Source organism: Bos indicus, chromosome 16 (assembly GCF_029378745.1).
Source record: "Bos indicus isolate NIAB-ARS_2022 breed Sahiwal x Tharparkar chromosome 16, NIAB-ARS_B.indTharparkar_mat_pri_1.0, whole genome shotgun sequence".
NCBI classification, from domain to species: domain Eukaryota; kingdom Metazoa; phylum Chordata; class Mammalia; order Artiodactyla; family Bovidae; genus Bos; species Bos indicus.
The window spans coordinates 73,616,477-73,638,378 of NC_091775.1; the positions used below are offsets into that span (position 1 = coordinate 73,616,477).

General features: G+C 43.2%; 1 protein-coding gene across 6 annotated transcripts in view; it reads right to left on the reverse strand.

Annotated features, from left to right (window-relative positions):
* Positions 1–21,902, reverse strand: part of HHAT (hedgehog acyltransferase) — a 352,855-nt gene that overhangs the window by 157,160 nt on the left and 173,793 nt on the right. For all 6 annotated transcript variants that reach the window (XM_070768646.1, XM_070768650.1, XM_070768651.1 and 3 more), the window contains one exon: positions 21,112–21,147. In XM_070768646.1, coding sequence (XP_070624747.1) covers positions 21,112–21,147 — 36 coding nt within the window. The remainder of the gene's footprint in view (positions 1–21,111; positions 21,148–21,902) is intronic.

Below are 21,902 nucleotides of genomic sequence, written 5' to 3' on the forward strand. Positions count from 1 at the left end.
ACTCACTTCCAAAGGTATCCTTCTAATGCATCTGAGATACAGAGCCTGGGATACATTCTGGCACTAGCTGCCAAGGAGACCGAGAAAGTGACTACTGACTTGTACTTTGAGGAAGTAGAGTTCAGAAGGACAGGCATTTTGCAAAGCCAGGAAGACATTCAAAAGGTACTGAACAGCCAGAGTATGAAGCATATGTCCACTACACTCAGGAAGCAAAAAAAAAAAAAATTTTTTAACAACTCTTGGAAAACATTGATCTTTTGGAACTAGGCGGTGCCAGACCATGTCCCTCCCTCACAGCAGGTCAACCCCCTTCCTCATAGCTGTTCTTGCTTTGATGTTCTGTGTGATGTCCACCAACTTAACAGAAGAAATCATCCTCACTGCAACAGACCTTGATCTTATATAGCAACTAACATTTGGAACCATCCCGAGGTTCCAAGATGGCACTTATTAACTGTTAATGTTCAAATGAGTAACATATGCCCACAAGCACACCAGGATTTTAACAATCCCCCAAAACAAAAGCTGGAGAAGAAAATCACTAACTACACTGACTTGAAGCTTCATACCTACTCCCTGGTACATCAGCACATCCTCATTCCTACAGACTGCAGGGTATGCCAAACTCCTAGTTCACTGATGGTACGATCACCCATCTTTCTCATTTGGGTAGAGGTTTTCTGATTGCAAATGAATCTTCTCTGATTAATACAAGAGTAGTCATCTTAAATGTTGACATTATTACTGTTATTGACTTATCAATGATAAAGTACCCTCCCATTCTAGTATATTAATTAATAGGATACACTATGCATTTTTCTACCGAAGGTCTTCTCCCTTCAATACATCAATTCCACTGTCTAAGTGAGGATTTCAGACGTGCTAGGGTAACATGCATAAGTAATTCTTAACTACAGCCATACTTTCCCAGGAATCCGGAATCCAAGACAGTGGAGTATAAAGATGTGCGCTCATCTTCTCTCGCGAGAACACCAAAATTGCAACTAGCTACTGAACAACCACTGACAGGAGAATGTCGGAATCCACCAAAAAAAAGATACCCCATGACCAAGGGCAAAGGAGAAGCTGCAAAAGGCAGTAGGAGGGGTGCAATCACGTTTAAAATCAAACCTCATACCCGCCAGAGACACCGGGAGGACACAAACAAAACCTGTGTGCACCAGGACCCAGGAAACCCAAAAGAGACTGAGCCAGATCTGCCATTGAGTGTTTGAGGGTCTCCTGTGGAGGCATTGGGCTTCCCTGGTGGCTCAGAGGCTAAAGCATCTGCTTGCAATGCGGGAGACCTGGGTTCGATCCCTGGGTCGGGAAGCTCCCCTGGAGAAGGAAATGGCAACCCACTCCAGTGTTCTCACCTGGGAGAATCCTATGGACGGAGGAGCCTGGTGGGCTACAGTCCACAGGGTCGTAAAGAGCAGGACACGACTGAGCGACTTCACTTCAGTTCACTTTTGTGGAGGCATGGGTCTGCGGTGGCCTGCACGTGGACAGGGGCTCTAGCTATAGCAGTCCTGGGAGGCACGGCGTGTGGTGTTAAGTCTTGTTGGAGGAGGTCACCATTAGCCCCGTAGAGCCACCTAGCAGACAACCCACAAACTGAAGAACAATTATACCAAAGAAGTGCTTGCACTGCTGTGAAAAGTTCAGGCCCCACAACAGATTTACCAACGAAGGGATATGGCAAAGGGACTGGGAACCCTCAGGGAACTGACTTTGCAGGCCAGTGGGATTTAATCACAGAACTTCCACAGGGCTAGGGAAACAGAGACTCTTGGAGGGCGCAACAAAATCTTGTGTGCACCAGGACCCAGGAGAAAGGACCAGTGACCCCACAAGAGACTGATTCAGACTGGCCTGTCTGTGCTTGGGAATCTCTGGCAGAGGCAAGGGTCAACAGTGGCCTGCCATGGGGTCAGAGGCACTGACTACAACAGTCCTGGGAGGCTAGCATAAGTCTTTTTGAAGGGGTCCCCATTAGCACCATTACCCCTCCCACAGTTTGGCCTCAGGCCGAACTACAGGAAGGGAACAAAGCCCCACCCATCAACAGAAAATGGACTAAAGACTTATTGAGCATGGCCTTGACAACCAGAACAAGACCCAGTTTTCGGAATAGTCAGTCCCTCCCATCAGGAAGCTTGAACAAGCCTCTTATCCTCATCCACCAGAGAGCAGATAGAATGAAAGCCACAATCAGAGAAAACTAATCAAACTGATCACATGGATCACAATCTTGTCTAACTCAATGAAACTATGAGCCATGCCGTGTAGGGCCATCCGAGACAGACGGGTCATGGTGGAGAGTTCTGACAAAATGTGGTGCATTGGAGAGGGGTATGGCAAACCATTTCAGCATTCTTGCTGAGAACCCCATCAGTTCAGTTCTGTTGCTCAGTCGTGTCCAACTCTTTGCGACCTCATGAATCGCAGCACACCAGGCCTCCCTGTCCATCACCAACTCCCTGAGTCTACCCAAACCCATGTCCATCGAGTCGGTGATGCCATCCAACCATCTCATCCCCTGTCGTCCCCTTCTCCTCCTGCCCTCAATCTTTTCAACCATCAGGGTCTTTTCCAATAAGTCAGCTCTTCGCATCAGGTGGCCAAAGTACTGGAGTTTCAGCTTCAACATCAGTCCTTCCAATGAATACCCAGGACTGATCTCCTTTAGGATGGACTGGTTGGATCTCCTTGCAGTCCAAGGGACTCTCAAGAGTCTTCTCCAACACCACAGTTCAAAAGCATCCATTCTTCGGTGCTCAGCTTTCTTAATAGTCCAACTCTCACATCCATGCATGACCACTGGAAAAATCATAGCCTTGACTAGACGGACCTTTGTTGGCAAAGTAATGTCTCTGCTTTTGAATATGCTATCTAGGTTGGTCATAACTTTCCTTCCAAGGAGTAAGTGTCTTTTAATTTCATGGCTGCAATCACTATCTGCAGTGATTATGGAGCCCAGAAGAATAAAGTCTGACACTGTTTCCACTGTTTCCCATCTATTTGCCATGAAGTGATGGGACCAGATGCCATGATTTTAGTTTTCTGAATGTTGAGCTTTCAGCCAACTTTTTCACTCTCCTCTTTCACTTTCATAAGAGGCTCTTTAGTTCTTCTTCACTTTCTGCCATAAGGGTGGTGTTATCTGCATATGTGAGGTTATTGATATTTCTCCCGGCAATCTTGATACAGCTTGTGCTTCCTCCAGTCCAGCGTTTCTCATGATGTACTCTGCATATAAGTTAAATAAGCAGGGTGACAGTATACAGACTTAACGTACTCCTTTTCCTATTTGGATCCAGTCAGTTGTTCCATGTCTAGTTCTAACTGTTACTTCCTGACCTGCACACAGGTTTCTCAAGAGGCAGGTCATGTGGTCTGGTATTCCCATCTCTTTCAGAATTTTCCACAGTTTATTGTGATCCACACAGTCAAAGACTTTGGTGTAGTCAATAAAGCAGAAATAGATGTTTTTCTGGAACTCTCTTGCTTTTTTGATGATCCAGTGGATGTTGGCAATTTGATCTCTGGTTCCTCTGTCTTTTCTAAAACTAGCTTGAACATCTGGAAGTTCATGGTTCACGTATTGCTGAAGCCTGGCTTGGAGAATTTTGAGCATTAGTTTACTACCCTGTGAGATGAGTGCAATTGTGCAGTAGTTTGAACTTTCTTTGGCATTGCCTTTCTTTGGGATTGGAATGAAAACTGACCTTTTCCAGTCCTGTGGCCACTGATGAGTTTTCCAAATTTGAGTACATATTGAATGCAGCACTTTCACAGCATCATCTTTCAGGATTTGAAATAACTCAACTGGAATTCCATCACCTCCACTAGCTTTGTTCGTAATGATGCTTCCTAAGGCCCACTTGACTTCACATTCTAGCATGTCTGGCTCTAGGTGAATGATCACACCATTGTGATTATCTTTGTCATGAAGATTTTTTTTGTACAGTTCTTCTGTGTACTATTGCCACCTCTTCTTAATACCATCTGCGTCTGTTAGGTCCATATCATTTCTGTCCTTTATTGAGCCCATCTTTGCATGAAATGTTCCTTTGGTATCTCTGATTTTCTTGAAGAGATCTCTAGTCTTTCCCATTCTGTTGTTTTCCTCTATTTCTTTTCCTTGATCACTGAGAAAGGCTTCCTTATCTCTCCTTGCTATTCTTTGGAACTCTGCATTCAAATGGGTATATCCTTCCTTTATCTCCTTTGCTTTTGGCTTCTCTTCTTTTCACAGCTATTTGTAAGGCCTCCTCAGATAGCCATTTTGCTTTTTTGCATTTCTTTTTCTTGGGGATGGTCTTGATTCCTGTCTCCTGTACAATGTCACAAACCTCCATCCACAGTTCATCAGGCACTCTGTCAGATCTAGTCCCTTAAATCTATTTCTTACTTCTACTGTATACTCATAAGGGATTTGATCTAGGTCATACCTGAATGGTGTAGTGGTTTTTTCCACTTTCTTCAATTTCAGTCTGAATTTGGCAATAAGGAGTTCATGATCTGAGCCACAGTCAGCTCCCAGTCTTGTTTTTGCTAACTGTATAGAACTTCTCCATCTTTGGCTGCCAAGAATATAATCAATCTGATTTCAGTGTCGACCACAGGATTCAGTGAGAACCCCAAGAACAGTACCAAAAAGCAAAAATATATGACACTGAAAACTGAACCCACCATGTCAGTAGGTTCCCAATATGCTACTAGAGAAGAGTGGAGAAATAGCCCCAGAAAGAATGAAGAGGCTGAAATGACAATGAAAACATGACAACTCAAAACCTAAGGGATGCAGCAAAAGCAATTCTAAAAGGGAAGTTTATAGCAATACAATCCACCTCAAGAAACAAGAAAAACATCGAATAGGCAATATAACTTTATACCTAAAACAACTGGAAAAAGAAGACCAAAAAAAAAAAAAAAACCTAAAATTAATAGAATGAAAGAAATCATAAAGATCTGAGCAGAAATAAAAAGAAATGAAAGAAACAGCAGTTAGTAAAGATTAATAAAACTAAAAGTTGGTTCTTTGAGAAGTTAAACAAAATTGACAAACCTTTGGCCAGACTAATAAAGAAAAAAAGAGTGAAGAATCAACTCAATAAAATTAGAAATGAAAAACGATTACAACAGACAATGCAGAAATACAAAGGATTATAAGAGATTATGACTTATCATCATCCAGTAAAGTTAAAGGAACATAACCTATGACTTGGTCATTCTACTCCAAGGTATCCAGCCTACTTAAATGTGTGAACTTGAATACAGAGAGACACAGGTGAGAATGCTCAGAGCTGATGTAATAATCAAATCCCTAAACAGGTAACAAGCTAGGTGGATGTGTAAACACCTGTTGATTGCCCAAATACTGACTAGAGTGAAAATTAACTACAGCTGTGTGCAACAATGTGCAGGAACCTCACACACACAGTGTTGATAAAAGCAGCCAGACACAAAGAACACATGCTGATGGATCCACTTCTACACACTTAAAGACTCTGACATAAAAAACTCAAACAATATTGTCCATGGATGTCTATTTATACAGTCAAATTTTAAAGGAAAACAAAGACGTGACTGACCATAAACGTCAGGACAGAGACGATCTTTGAAAGGGGGAACTGCAGCGGAGAAGGGATATATAGGAGGGATTGGGGGTGGGCTGGGATAGCAGTGTTTTACTTCTTGACCTGATGCATTTACTTTGCAGAAAAATTAAATTGTGTATTATGTTCTATATACTTTTCTCTATGACTGCTATAGCTCACAATGAAGAGATTTAAAATAAATGGCAAAAACTATCTGTAGAAAAATTAAAAAAAAAAAGAGATTACAAACAACTATATGTCAATAAAATGGATAACCTGGAAGAAACGGACAGATTCTTAGAAAAGTTCAGTCTTCCAAGACTGAACCAGGAAGAAATAGAAATTATGAACAAACCAATTACAAGCACTGAAATTGAAACTGTGATAAAAAATCTCCCCAAAAAACAAAAGCCCAGGACCAGATGGCCTCACAGGAGAATTCTATCAAACATTTGGAGAAGAGCTAATGCCTGGCCTTCTAAAACTCTTTCAAAATATTGCAGAGGAAGGAACACACTTCCAAACACATTCTATGAGACCACCATCAACCTGATACCAAAAACAGACAAAGACAACACACACACAAAAAATCTACAAGCCAATATCATTGATAAACATAGATGTAAAAATCCTCAACAAAATTTTAGCAAACAGAATTCAGCAACACATCAAAAAGTTCATACACCATGATCAAGTTGGGTTTATTCCAGGGATGCAAAGATTCTTCAATATATGCAAATCAATCAAGGTGATACACCATATTAACAAACTGAAAGATAAAAACCATATGATAATCTCAATAGATGCAGAAAAAGCCTTTGACAAAATTCAGTACCCGTTTATGATTAAACCTCTTCAAAAAATTGGCATAGAAGGAACCTACCTCAACATAGTAAAGGCCATATATGATAAGCCTACAGCAAACATTATTCTCAATGGTGAAAAACTGAAAGCATTCCCCCTAAGATCAGGAACAAGACAAGGGTGCCCACTTTCCCCACTATTATTCAAGATACTTCTGGACGTCCTAGCTACTGCAATCAATGAAGAAAAAGAAATAAAAGGAATCCAGATCAGAAAAGAGGTAAAGCTCTGTTTGCAGATGACATGATCGTGTACACAGAAAATCCTAAAGATAGTATCAGAAAATTACTAGAGCTAATCAGTGAATTTAGCAAAGTTGCAGGATACAAATCAATACACAGAAATCACTTGTATTTCTATACACTAGCAATGAAAAATCAGAAAGAGAAATTAAGGAATAAGTCCCATTCACCATTGCAACAAAAAGAATAAATTATCTAGGAATAAACTTACCTGAGGAGACAAAAGAACTGTACACAGAAAATTATAAGACACTGTTATAAGATTTTTATAAAATTTATAAGACATAAACAGATGGAGAGATATTCCATGTTCCTGGATAGGAAGAATCAATATTGTGAAAATGATTATACTACCAAATGCAATCTACATATTCAACATGATCCCTATCAAATTACCAATGACATTTTTCACAGAAATAGGAGAAAAAAATTTAACAACTCATATGGAAACATAAAAGACACTGAATAGCCAAAGCAGTCTTAAAAAAGAAGAATGGAGCTGGAGGAATCAACCTTCCTGATTTCAGATTATACTACAAAGCTGCAGTCATCAAGACAGTATGGTACTGGCACAAAAACAGAAACACAGACCAATGAAACAAGACAGAAATCCCAGAAATAAACCCATGCACGTATGGGTACCTTCTTTTGACAAAAGAGGCAAGAATGTACAATGGGGCAAAGACAGCCTCTTCAATAACTGGTGCTGGGAAAACTGGACAGCTACATGTAACAGAATGCAATTAGAACACTTCCTAACACCATACACAAAGATAAAGTCAAAATGGATTAAAGACCTAAATGCAAGACCAGAAACCAAAAAACTATTAGAGGAAAACATAGGCAGAACACTCGATGACATAAATCAAAGCAAGATCCTCTATGACCCACCTTCTAGAGTAACAGAAATAAAAACAACAGTAAACAAGTGGGACCTGATTAAACTTAAAAGTTTCTGCACAGCAAAGGAAACTATAGGCAAGGTGAAAAGATAGCCCTCAGAGTGGGAGAAAATAATAGCAAATGAGACAACTGACAAAGGATTAATTTCCAAAATATATAAGCAGCTCATACAACTCAATACCAGAAAAACAAACAACCCAATCAAAAAGTGGGAAAGAGACCTAAACAGACATTTCTCCAAAGAAGACATACAGATGGCTAACAAACATATGAAAAGATGCTCAATATTGCTCATTATGAGAGAAATGCAAATCAATACTATGACAAGATATCACCTCACACCAGTCAGAATGGCCATCATCAAAAAGTCTACAAACAATAAATGATGGAGAGGGTGTGCAGAAAAGGGAACACTCTTGCACTGTCGGTGGGAATGTAAATTGATACAGTCACTATGGAAGACACTATGGAGATTCCTTAAAAAACTAGGAATAAAACCACCATATGACCCAGCAATCCCACTCTTAGGCATATACCGAGGAAGCCAAAATTTAAAAAGACACAAGTATCCCATTGTTCACTGCAGCACTATTTACAATAGAACACGGAAACAACCTAGATGCCCATCGACAGATGAATGGATAAAGAAGTTGTGGTACATATACACAATGGAATATTACTCAGCCATAAAAAGGAGTGCCTTTGAGTCAGTTCTAATGGGTGGATGAACCTAGAACCTATTATACAGAGTGAAGTAAGTCAGAAAGAGAAAGATAAATATCGTATTCTAATGCATATACACAGAATCTAGAAAAATGGTACTGAAGAATTTACTTACAGGGCAGCAATGGAGAAACAGACATAGAGAATAGACTTATGGACATGGGGGGAGGGGAGGAGAGGGGGAGATGTATGGAGAGAGTAACATGGACACTTATATTACCATATGCAAAATAGATAGCCAACGGGAAATTGCAGTATGGCTAAAACACTCAAACAGGGGCTCTGTATCAACCTAGAGGGGTGAGATGGGGAGGGAGATGGGAGGAAGTTCAAAAGGGAGGGGATACGTGGATACCTATGGCTGAATCTGGTTGAGGTTTGAGAGAAAACAACATAATTCTGTAAAGCAATTATCCTTCAATTAAAAAATAAATAAAAAGAAAAAAATAAAAAGAATGAAGAAGCTGAGACAAAGCAGAAACAATGCCCAACTGTGACTGTCTTGTGGTGAAACTAAAGTCTGAGGCTGTAAAGAGCATTATTTCATAGGAACCCGGAATGTTAGGTCCATAAATCAAGATAAATTGGAAGTGGTCAAACAGGAGATGGCAAGAGTGAACATCTACATTTTAGGAATCAGTGAATTAAAATAGACAGGAATGAGTGAATTTAATTCAGATGACCATTGTATCTTCTACTTTGGGCAAGAATCCCTTACAAGAAATGGAATAGCCCTTGTAGTCAACCAGAGAGTCTAAAATGCAGAACTTGGGTGAAATCTCAAAAATGACAGAATGATCTCTGTTCGTTTCCAAGGCAAATCATTCAACATCACAATAATCCAAGTCTTTGCCCCAAGCACTAATGCCAAAGAAGCTGAAGTTGAAGGGTTCTATGATAACCTACAAGACCTTCCAGAACTAACACCCAAAAGAGATGTCCTTTTCATCACAAGGGACTGGAATGCAAAAGTAGGAAGTCAAAAGATGGTCAATACTGAAGTCACATTGATTATATTGTTTGCAGCCAAAGACGGAGAAGCTCTAGAGAGTCAGCAAAAACAAAACCAGGAGCTGACCATGGCTCACATCATGAACTACTTATTTCAAAATTCAGACTTAAATTGAATAAAATATGGAAAACCACTGGACCATTCAGGTATGACCTAAATCAAATTCCTTATCATTATACAGTGGAAGTGACAAAAAAAAATTCAAGGAATTACGTTTAATAGAGTGCTTCAAGAACTATGGACAGAGGTTCATAACATTGTACAGGAGGCAGTGATCATCCTCAAGAAAAAGAAACGCAAAAAGGCAAAATGGTTATCCGAGAAGGCCTTACAAATAACTGAGAAAAGAAGAGAAGTGAAAGGCAAAGGAAAGATATACGTGTCTGAATGCAGAATTCCAGAGAATAGCAAGGAGAGATAAGAAAACCTTCCTCAGTAGTCAAGGTAAAGAAATAGAGGAAAACAATAGAATGGGAAAGACTAGAGATCTCTTCAAGAAAATTAGAGATAAAGGGGATATTTCATGCAACGATGGGCACAATAAAGACAGAAATGGTATGGACCTAACAGAAGTAGAAGAGATTAACAAGAGTGGCAAGAATACACAGAAGAACTGTACAAAAAGATCTTCATGACCCAAATAACTACAATGGTGTGATCACTCACCATTCAGTCTGCTATCATCCCGGTACATGAAGGAGTCAAGTGAAGTCCAGTGATGGGGACAACAATGAACAATTATTAAATGCTTACTCTAGGCTGAGTGCCATTTTAAGCACTTTAAACATATTAGGTCACTTAATCCTCATAGAGGCCCATGAATTAGGCATTATGAACAGTCATTACATCAATGAAGAAAGTCAAGCACAGAGATGTCAAATTTGTCAGAGTCAATAGTGACACAACCGGCATTCGAACTCAGGCAGCCTGATGCCAGTCTGAGCCCCAAGCCACCGACCATGACCTTTGAGATGCAGAGCACCCCCATGGGGAGCACCTAACTTCTCCAGGGAGTCATCAAGGACTTTGCAAAAGAGGTGACCTCCAGACTGGGTGCTGAGAAGTTCTATACAGGCAGAAGGAAGCAAACACACATACCAAGAAGAAAATGAATGAGCGAGTCTCGTTCAGGGAACAGAAAGAAGTTTAACACAGCTGCTCATGAGGCTAATGGTTAAGTCTGGAAAAGGCAGCTGAACATATGGCTGTGGAGGGAGGAGAATGGCTGATTAAAACTGCCTTTTTCTGGGTTTTCTGTAAACTGTACTTTGATTCAGTTCCTTTGGGGGTGGGCTGAGGGGACAGGCTGGAATGAGGAAGAAAGCAAAGATGAGGTTCACAGTAGAAGGGAAGTAGACGAGGAGAGGCTCAATCACAGTGCATACAATATGAACGGGGACAACAAGGCATGGTCAGTTAATATTTAACAGGAGGAACTGATGGAATTTAGGGACCAAAATGGGGGATATGGGGGTATGATGAAGAGCCTTTCCAACCCAACCCCAAGGTTTCTGTCTTAGTTAACATGGGTGAGGAGCCACTCTTTAAGACGACGGGGAGAATAGGGATGGGACAAAGTGTGGGGTTGGGATAGGGGAAGAGTAGATAAGGAATTCTATCTGGGGCAATCTGAATGAAGGCAATGGCAACCCACCCCAGTATTCTTGCCTGGAGATTCCCAGGGACAGAGGGCTGGTGGCTTGCAACCCACAGAGTGGCAAAGAGTCAGACACAACTGAGCACGCGCGCACACCCATGGAAAGAATCATGAATGGCAAGTAAAATGGATGTTGATTGTTCAAGCAAGCAGGCAGAAATACAACAGAACGGCCAGCATCTCTACAAAGGAAGTAGACAAATGTCATTATCATGTAGACCAGTGTTTCATCAGGAGAATGTCTATGATGATGGAAATGTTCTATTATCTGCCTTGTCCAAGATGACAGTCAGTAGCTACATGTGGCTATGGAGCACTTAAAATGTGGCTAGTGCAGCTAAGGAACTACATTTGTAATTTTGTTGGATTTTAAACCATTTACACTTAAATAGCCACAAGTGGCTAGTAGCTACTGTATTAAATAGTGCAGGTCAGGACAACAGAAGCAGCTCTGTAATAATAAAAACACCAAAGCTGCTCAGAGGCTGCTGATATTGGAAGGGACCTTAGAGTTCATTTGGTATATTATTTTCTCATTTTACAAATAAGAAAACTAAGGCCCCAAGGGGAGACGTGACTTGCACAGAATCACTGCAGCCAGAGAGTGGTAAAGCAGACGAGAGCCACAGCCTTCAGTATCTGACCCACTGCCCTCTCCATTCCACAGGCTGCTTCTGTTATGCAAAAATAGCTGCAATTTTGCTCAATTCTGGTGCGTGGAATCGAAGAAGCTGGCGGGCAAAGCCAAGTGAAGATCACGGACTCCCCCTGCTGAGCGAGACATCCCAAACATCACTTGCTAAGTAACTACAGCAGATATTTCACCACAAATAACAGAACCCACTCTAGTTAGTTTTAACAGGAAAGGAACTTTGTAAGGAAGGATCAGCAGCTTGCACAACCTCTGAGAGAGGGTCTGGAAGCCAGGCTTGGGGCTGGGCAGTCAGGCACTGTTGACAAATCCCACCACCACCGCTCTGATGGGGACTCTGCTGTGCCTGCCACTGGGCTCAGGCGAGCGGCTCCTCCCAGACACCTGCTGGACAGCACTGCCACCCGGCTCACCAGAACGCATTCCACATGCCCCTCCCTTTATGTGTCATTCCCAGCAGAAGCTAAGCAGAACAAGAAAAACAAGTATCACATATGAACAAATACATATGGAATCTAGAAGAATGATACTGAAGAACCTAGTGGAGAACCGACCTGTGGACACAGCAGAGGAAGGTGAGGGTGGGACGAATTGAGAAAGTAGCACTGACCGTATATACACTACCATGTGTGAAATAGGTAGTGGGAAGTTGCTAAATAACACAGGGAACCCAGCCTGGCACTCTGTGATGACTTAGAGGGGTGGGATGGGGGAGGCGAGGGAGACTCTGGAGGGAAGGTGTGTGTGTGTGCGCGTGTGTGTGTGTATATATATATATATATATATATAATTATGACTGATTTCCAATGTTGTATGGTAGAAACCAACATAAAATTGTAAAGCAATTTTCCACCAATTAAAAAATAAGTAAAATTAAAATAAATAGAGGGGAGAAGGAATCTGATACTTTTATTGGAAAGGAAAGCAAGTTTCTGGCTTCTATTCAGTGCAGAAATCTGACAAGTCAGAACAATCCCCAGGAATCAGGAAAAGAGTTAAAAAAAAAAACAGCAACAAAAAACACCACCACCACCGCTTACCAAATGTCCTGTTGAATAAATACTCTGCCTTCACTGGTGTGGACCATAGATCTTACAGTCCATCCTGCTCAGCAGCATCCTTGACCCAGAGCTTTGTGCACTTAAAATTATGTGGCGATGTTGCAGATTTTTTCAATTAATTCACCAGGGGCTCTTTTCAACTTCTTTAAAGGATACATGTATTCACTGGAAAATCTATATTGATAAAGGCTATGTATGGTGGGAAGTGAATTATGCATTTCAACTCTTGGAGGATAAAGAGTTTCTTTTTTAATCTAGATTTTCTAAATTACAACTCGATATAGCACAGCCATGAAGATGAATAATTCTGCAAAGTTTTTCCTCAGAAGTGGTAGGGGTAGGAAGGAAGCAAGAGTGGATCTGAGAAATCATCTAAGAACTGAAAAGTATTGTAATGTGGGGCACAGTCATCAAGGCTCTTCTACCCTAAAATTCTCCAAAGGAAAGGACCACAGATCCTTCCAGGTGTTCGAGTCTAGGGAAAGAGAAACGCTGTCTTTGACAGGAGTCGTGATGGGGGAAGCCAGGAAGCGGCTGCGTTCTCAACAAAAACTGAGAATATACCAACAGAGAATATGAGGGAAGAATATCCCGACTCATTGTGCAGCAGCTTTCATGTGCAAACCAGATGGTGTTCTCCTTCCGGCTGCCCAGAGCGGGGATCGGTGCTCTAGACGGAGGTCTCCTGTCATGAGGGTGGCTGACATCCAAGAGCAGCAGCCCTGAGACAGGAGCTGAGGGCTAAGACCCGGGCCTTCAGAGACCCCACAGGGAGGGTGCTCAAGTGACAAGATGGCTATGCGTGCCCACGAGAAAGCTGCAAACCCCATCCCAGTGGGCTTTCCAGAGCCAGCCCACTCTCTCCAAAGGCGTACTGCCGGGTTCCACCACCATCCCACTGCCTCCAGTTTCTCGGCCATGTGTATCATGATGCCTTTACAACACACCAAGCAAACAAAAGCACAAAGAAATTAAAGGATCGTCTGGGGCTATTGTTACTCAGCACAGAGTGGCTTTCACAGAAGCTGGCTGTCAAAGAGACTTTTCTTGGGTCACCAAGCTCCAGCTTGCAGGGGAACAGCATGGTAATGGCTAATGTCACTAAATTCCTAGCTCAGCCTGTCACAGATCCATCCTGTTACTCCCCTACTTAAAACCCTCCTGTGGCACCAACTGCATCGAAAACAGAACCCATTCTTCTTCACAGCCTGGCTGTCACCTCTTCCTCCAGACTCATCTTGGACTCCTGGCTCCTTGCTCCACACCCTCCTGCCCCACGAGCTTCCCCCTCCTTCCATTTCTCAGTGGGCTCCTTCTGGTCTCAGGGCCCTGGTGCCTGGAGCAGCCTGGCCTCAGATCTCCCCCACTGCCTCCTTCAGCTCACCCACCTCTCACCGGTGTCACCTACTGCCTCCAAGAGGCCCTTCCTGCCCACACCATCGAAGGGGGTTCCCCGCCTTGCCCTTCCATCACATCACAGGCAATGCCGTGCTCATTTACTCTCTGGCTTCACCCACTGCAGTGCAGGCAAGGGAGGGCAGAGACCTTGTCTAGCCCATCACTGCTTTCATCCCAGTTTCTGAAATAGTGCTTAGACCACTTAATTGGTTGCATAAATAAATGGATTAAATGAAAAGGAGACAGTAACTAAGTTCTGTTCCATTTTTGAAAAATAAGATGTATTCATTCAAACTTTTTTTTTCTTTTAATTCATGGTGTCAAATGCTCAGCACCTTCCCTACGCTCTGCATCCCTGGGTTACAGACAAGGGACACTGGTTTCAGCCCTATCACCAAGCAAATGAACTTTGTTCCCATTTAAAAAAGAGTAAAGCAATGAACTGGCAATCCCTGCATTATTTAAAAGCTGAGATAATTGATGTGTAACATGTTAAAAAAAAAAGACAATAGGTCCAAGATGGAGACACGTGCTAAGAACGGAGGAAGCAGCATTTGAGACGGAGTTGAAAGGAGCGGACTTGAATATGGGGGCCAGGTGGGCACTTCACACACGGGGAACACATGAGCCAGGAAAAGCAGCCAGGAGTGGGAAGAAAGATGGAAAATAGCACGAGGACCCATTTGGCAGTGACACGAAAGATTAAAGGTGAGATGAGATGGAAAAGGGCTTCCCCAGTGGCTCAGACGGTAAAAGAATCCACCTGCATTGCGAGAGACCTGGGTTCAATCCCTAGGCTTGGAAGATCTCCTGGAGGAGGCCAGGGAACAAACGAACCTGAAGACCTACTGCTGTGGGCCCCGGACAGGGTGGATTAGTCTGGTTTTGACCCGGGAAAAGAGAATCACTGACTACTTCTGAGTAGGGAGAGACAGCGTCAGAGAAGTTGTCAAAAACTCAGAAAGGGTTAGTGAGTGACCCCAAGGTGGGAGGGGGGCCAGGACTCAAACCTGTTACCCTGATTCCAGAGGTGAAGTGGGGGTGGGGGAAGGAAAAAACTAAGCCCTACTAAGTCCTCACTGTTTCCAGGCATGAGCTGACTGTGTGGCATATATTATATACCCCACTACAACTCTGTGAGGTAAGAAGCCCAAAGTACAGACAAAGGTGAATATCCCTTCTCCAGAAGCAGAAAGGAAAATGTGATGTGAGAGATGGCAAGGGATCAGATTCAACCAGACTCTTGAGAGTCCCTTGGACTGCAAGGAGATCAAACCAGTCCATCCTAAAGGAAATCAGTCCTGTGTATCCATTGGAAGGACTGATGCTGAAGCTGAAACTCCAATACTATGGCCACGTGATGCGAAGAACTGACTCATTGGGAAAGATCCTGATGCTGGGAAAGATTGAAGGTGGGAGGAGAAGGGGATGACAGAGGATGAGATGGGTGGATGGCGTCACCGACGAGATGGACATGAGTTTGAGTAAGCTCTGGGAGTTGGTGATGGACAGGGAAGCTTGGTGTGCTGCAGTCCATGGGGTCGCAAAGAGTCAGACACGACTGAGCGACTGAACTGACTAGTCATCTGACTACTAGGCTTCTTAAAGATGCGAGGCAGGCATCACATGACCCAAAACATAATTTCAAATGATGGTGAGCAGACTTCTTTATCAACTCTATGACTGCTACTGTTAAACTACAGCAAATGTGGCGGTGGACTTCAGGGTGCTCAAAATAAAGGAGGTTACAGACTACCCTATGATTCATGAAGCTCAAAACATCAATGTTTTCAGCCCAAACAACACTTCTGTTCTGCTGTGGGGCTGGTTTTGTGACTGGGTCAGGTAGAGGTTGTCACCAAGAGAAAACCCAAACCAGTTTTGCTCATTTCAGAATTCAGTGAACCATTCATTGACACATCACTGAAGTGTGCTGCCCTCTGACAAGTGGGCCCCAGGATCAACCTCCAGGGGAAAAGGACACTACAGAAGTGAGCGGCTGGCCCATTTTGCCGGAACAAAATCACACTTCAAAAGCGCACAGCGGAGCTGTTTCATAGAAACATTAGAGCTTGTACAGGACTGAATCTGCACTATGTTGAAGGATCTCTAAGCAGAATCTGCTTGCTTATGTAAAGAAATTTATCTTCCAATGACTGTGTCAGCTCCAGAGAGCTTCTCGAGCAGCTTCAGGGCCATGCCTGAGGCCCACTGCCTTTTTCTATTTGCCTAACATGTACCCCTGGCATCTCCGCCACACTTGGCATTTCTGATGGTCCTGACAGGATATCAAAACAGTCTCCTAAGCAGAAGAAACTAACACAACATTGTAAAGCAACCATCCTCCAATAAAAATACACTCAATGAAAAAAAAATCCTCCTAAGGACAAAAGTAGTGGCTCTGAAGTGCTCACACGTGCACTTTAGAACAAAAAGGGAAAGTGATGGTAAAGAAAACATATTTTGCCTTTTTTTTTTTTTTTGCCTGTATCTCACAGCTTGTGGGATCTTAGTCCCCCAAACAGGGACTGAACCTGGGCCCACAGCAGTGAAAGCATCAAATCATAACCACTGGATCACCGGGGAAGTCCCAGTATTTAAGTTAGACTCTTATTTGAAATATGTATTAAAATGGGTTAAATAGCTAAATAATACAGAAAGCAAGAAGAAAACACGGTGAACATTTTTCTCCTTTTTACATGCACAAGCATAGGAGTAATTGTTTAAAAAACAAAACCCCTGACAAATTTCATCTTTCAGACAATATGTAAGAAGGATGTTTTGAGATTTTCCTTTAAAAGTCATGAGAGTGTCTTGTGTCACTTAAAATGATTCCCCGATCTGAGGTACTTAGAAGGGGGGTGGTGGGTAGATACAAAGCAAATACAGTATATCTTTCATAAAAGGGGTGGGGCTGGCTACAGTTATGGGTAAAATGAAACAGCAAGAATCAAACCAAACATCACTAATCAATTCTACTTTCTTGCCAAAACTTAACTAAGCTAAATTTAAACAAGTCATCCTGTTACCTATTTAAAATCAAAGAGCAACTTTCTTCTGTGTTTCTTTTCCTAGATTGGCCACTTTTCCCCTTTTTCTTTGGTAGCATCACATTAAGAACCCTAGCTAATGCTCTTCTGAGAATATTCTTCGGTGATTTGTGACTACTGTTTCCAGGAAGTCTTCCCTTTGGTTTCTATAAGATGCAGAAGGATTGAGTGCACAGAATTTTCCCACAGTCATCATAAAACGCCAACACCAGAAATGCTCACATTTCATTAACTGTGACAGCTCCTTCCTGCCCCACAGCCCAGTGAAACACGCCAACAACTTAAAAGGAAACATATCCTTCCCTGCAGTTGCCTAGGTTGAGATCACAGATAGGGCTCTTGGCTTTGTGGAAATTGATGTCATTCCAGAGAAGCTGACATTGCTTCCATCAACGTAAAAGATGAAGCTGATTAATTTCAGGCATGCTGCAGTTTCTTTCCTGCCAAACCCTAAGCATTCAATACAGCCTGACAACCCAGAGTACATGTTAAGAGTTACTTGGAGTCAATAATTGCAGTTAATTAAAAAAAAAAAAGTCTATGCCAATTTCTCCAACATGTCCTCTTTTTAGAAATGGAAATATATTTTCTTCTCTTGGTCATCACAGACTGAGAAGGATTCCTGGAGTATTAACCACCCCCATCCCCCTTATTCTTCTAATCCTCTAGGGATCTCTCTATTGATACATCAATCTCTCCATTGATATGCCAAGGCCCTCTGAGGTCACTAAATCACCATTCAAGGCTTCCCTTCCTCATTGCCCTGGCAATTATGTACTGCTCCTCTCCACCCAACTGAAACCACTTTCTTAAGTCTAAAGGGCACTTAAGACCTTCTGCTGGCTAAATGTTCTTCCAATTAAAAAGGAAAAACAAAATCCCCCTGCAAACCACCCTCTCCACCAGCTGCCTGGTCTTTCTGTCCTCCCCATCACAGCTTAACCTTTAAAAAGGGTTGTGGCTGCCATTCCCCCACCTCCTGCTTTCATCTCTTCAACCCAGCTTCCACACTGACATGCTGATGAAACAGTTCTCACTAAAGGGCCCAAGTCCCCAAGTTCTAAGTCCCCAGCAGGTCTGCGATCTGCACCCCACCCTCACCTGCAACATGGGAGCAGAAAGGATCCACTTTCTAAAGACAGCTGGAAATAAAGGGGTAACACCCCCCACACCATCCTGGAATTCCTAGGAGATGGAGAAATGACTATTTCCCTCAACCAGCTCCCCCACCCACACCCTGTCCCACCCCATCCCCAAGCTGGGAGGAGGCCAGAGGAAGTCCAGGGAAACAGCAAATGAGCCAAGATGGCGGTGGTCAGGCTCTCTCACCCCCAAGGCCTCTCGCTCCACGTTTTGTAAATACACGGTCACGTGACGGCTGAGACCACTTAGAGCACCACGCATGTCTCTCACGATGTACCCGCTCGGCCATGGACCACTTTTGCTCTGTAAACGTGTATAAGCCCCATCTGAGAAGGCCCTTTTGCTGCCGTACCACCATTAGAGAATAAACTTGTCTGCAGTTCCTACCACCCCTTGAGTTTTCTTCCGGCTTCCCAGCTCAAGCCTTGCCACCCTGGGTTCTGTGAACGTGAGATACAGCAAGACAGGAAGAGATTTAGAATCCTTAGGCTCTTGGCTTAGTGGGGAGTGCTGACACGTGCTGGGAGGTGGCTGAGGTGATGAAGAGACTTCATCCAGAGACTGGGCAGGCCTCCCAGAAGGAGAGACTGACCTCTTACTCGCCAAGTGGATAACCACAGGTGTGTTGGTTTGTTCTGCCCAGGCCAGAGGAAAGGAAAGGAAAACTGCAGGAAGACGGCAGGGCAGAAAGAAGCCCCAGTTCTGCTTGGTTCTCAGAACAACGGATTAAGGTGACTCATTGAGCATCTTACTAGCACTCACACAAAAGGGCCTTCTGCCAAAGTCAGGGGATCCCAACGCCAATTACATTAGAGTCACTTAACCACTCCCTCTGCCTCCTCCCCTAACACGGGAGATATGGTTGGCGCCCAGAAAAAGGACAGAGAGGAGGGGTCCCAGAAGCGGACCACCCCTCCTCCTCACTTCGGGTTGCTCAAACCACAAGGCTGGCAAGCAATGAGCTGAGGGAAAGCTTTAAATCAAATGTCTCCCTTTCTCACCATGGTATTCCCAGAAATAACCAAGTGGCACGTGGTAGGCTTAATAATTATTCGTTAAATAAACAGCTTCTTGCAATCCTCACCTTCCAGTCCTTTCTGCTTCATTTCATGCATTTACTCCTTCAGTCACCCCTACACAAATTGAAGGGTCGATTCTCTATATAACTGAATTATGAAAAGGGGATTAAGATGTGTTCCCAGCCCTCAAGAAAGTTGCCGAGTACAAACTTGCAGGCACCACAGCACTCGTGTGAACAGTAGTATGGGAGTAACGCGGAGCACCAAAGGCATTGACTCAAAAGATCCAGTCTACTCCCTGAAGTTCGTTCAGGCAGCTTTTATGATGGGTTTAGATGCAGAATTCTCATGCCTGCCTTTCCTGACCACTGACCCTTTATCCCTCCTGCTAAAACACATTTACCCTTGATGTATCATGGGTAAGCGTTTACACACAACCTTCCATGTATGAGAGCCTGGAGAAAGCCAGGATAATCCATATTCCCCAGGCCAAGGAATTTCACTGTGCAATTTCACTGCACAGCCTTGGATAAGGACGTAGAGAAAGGACAAGGTAGCCATGGCCCCTCTTGGGACACCACCATATGCAATCTAGCACAGAGGAAATGCTGCTGTTTTAGGATCCAGGTGATGCCAAAGATGTATATTTCTCCTCAGAGAGCATCTTACCCACAAGGAGATGGCCGTGCCTCACAGAGAACTGAACCACTGTTAACATCTACCCAGAAATAATCACGTGTGATTTACAAGACTGTTTATTAGTGGACTCTAAGAATTAATTAGCATTTAGAGCCAAACAGTTGCAGAAAGGAAATCACTCTACATGATTCCTGGTTTCCTTGTAATCTTCAGCTTATAGTCCTTCCGCAACCATTATTGCTTTCCACATATATTTTTGATAGGTACATTTAATGATCATTTCCCAGCATTATTAGAATAATAAATACATGCTCAGTATAATGAAAATCTAGAAAGTATAACAAAGTTTATAGCAGGAAAAATATGATGCATATTCTTAGCAACTCTGTTAATATTCTGGTATGTTTCCACTTAGCCTCTGTTTAATAACTATTTGGAATTAACACACCCCATAAGTCAACTCAGCTAACAAATCACCAGTATACTAGGATATAAACTGCTATGTGTAATCTCTGTGAATTATGAATAAAGTTGGTGTCTTAATGACTGTAGAAGAACCAGCTGCTGTTTGGTCACATCCTACTCTTGGCAACCCCATGGACTGTAGCCCGCCAGGCTCCTCTGGCCATGGAATTCTCCAAACACGAAAACTAGAGTGAGTTGCCATTTCCTCCTCCACGAGGTCTTCCTGACCCAGGGACTGAATCCACATCTCCTGCATTGGTGGGTGAGTTATTTACCACTGAGCCACCTGGGAAGCTCAAAAGAACCAGTAGATTCCGTTTTTAAAAAGCTTAAATTCAGTGGAGGGAAGACTGGTCAAGACAGTTGTTTAATGTATGAATGCAGGCTGGCTCTCTTCACTTTTCTATTTGTCTTTGCAGCAGCGCAATAGTTAGGTAACTACCGTTTCAGATATAAATCCCTTTGATTGTTTAAAGAGGCTGGCTACTCTTGTGTGACTCTGGGAGGCATGCACACACACACACACACAAATAACAGTGCTGGCAGTGTTTTCCTGACAACTACACAGTTGCCATTATTCACCAAGATATTTAACAAGGGCTTTATTTTCATCTCAGGATTCCATAATAGACAGGCTATGCCAATGATATCTAAAATTAAAATTATTGGCTTACCTAACCAAGAAATCATGTAGTCCAACGTCAAAATGCCTGTGGAAGGAAGACAAAGAGAAGCATATCAATAGGAGATAGTCACAGCAGTGGTGGAGTTGACGAAATAGCCATCATTTACATTCGCAGCATGGGGAACACACGGGTTACTCCATGATAGTGATTCTTCCCAGGGTATGTCCTCTGGGGCAGCCATGGCCTCAGGCTCTGGGAACTTGCTGAAAATGCAAATTCTCAGCCCACCCCCACACACCAACTGTGAAGTTCTGGGGATGAGGCCCAGCAATCAGATTTATTGAGCCTGCCAGGTGATTCTAATGCAGTCGCTCACTGCTCTACCATAGCAAAACGGTCAGGACAGGGCTAACCTCCTCCTCTTAAGAGTCCAGAAGAGTGGATTTCACCACTTTTCCAAAAAAAAAAAAGGAGTTCTTTTATAATACTAGCTGTCTCATTTACTCAAAAATTAATAAAGTTATGGTTTAAAAACAGCAAACCCCCCCTGGCCAAAGGGAAGACAGGGGTGGGGAATGGTCAATTCTAGGCCTCCATCTCCGCCCAGCCCGAGTCCCTGGAGCTTCTTCATAGGAGAGCACCACCCGGCCCCATCCGGGTCTGCTCTAGCAGGGAAGGGAGAACGTGTGTCCATGCTGGCCACTGTGCTTGGGCCTCACACCGGCATCCAGCAGGCCCGGGGACTGTCCCCCTAGCATCCGGGTCTACCCTAGCCCTGACCCTAAAACATCTCAGCTCACCCCCCTGACATATAATACTAAATACAATTTCTTGTGGGA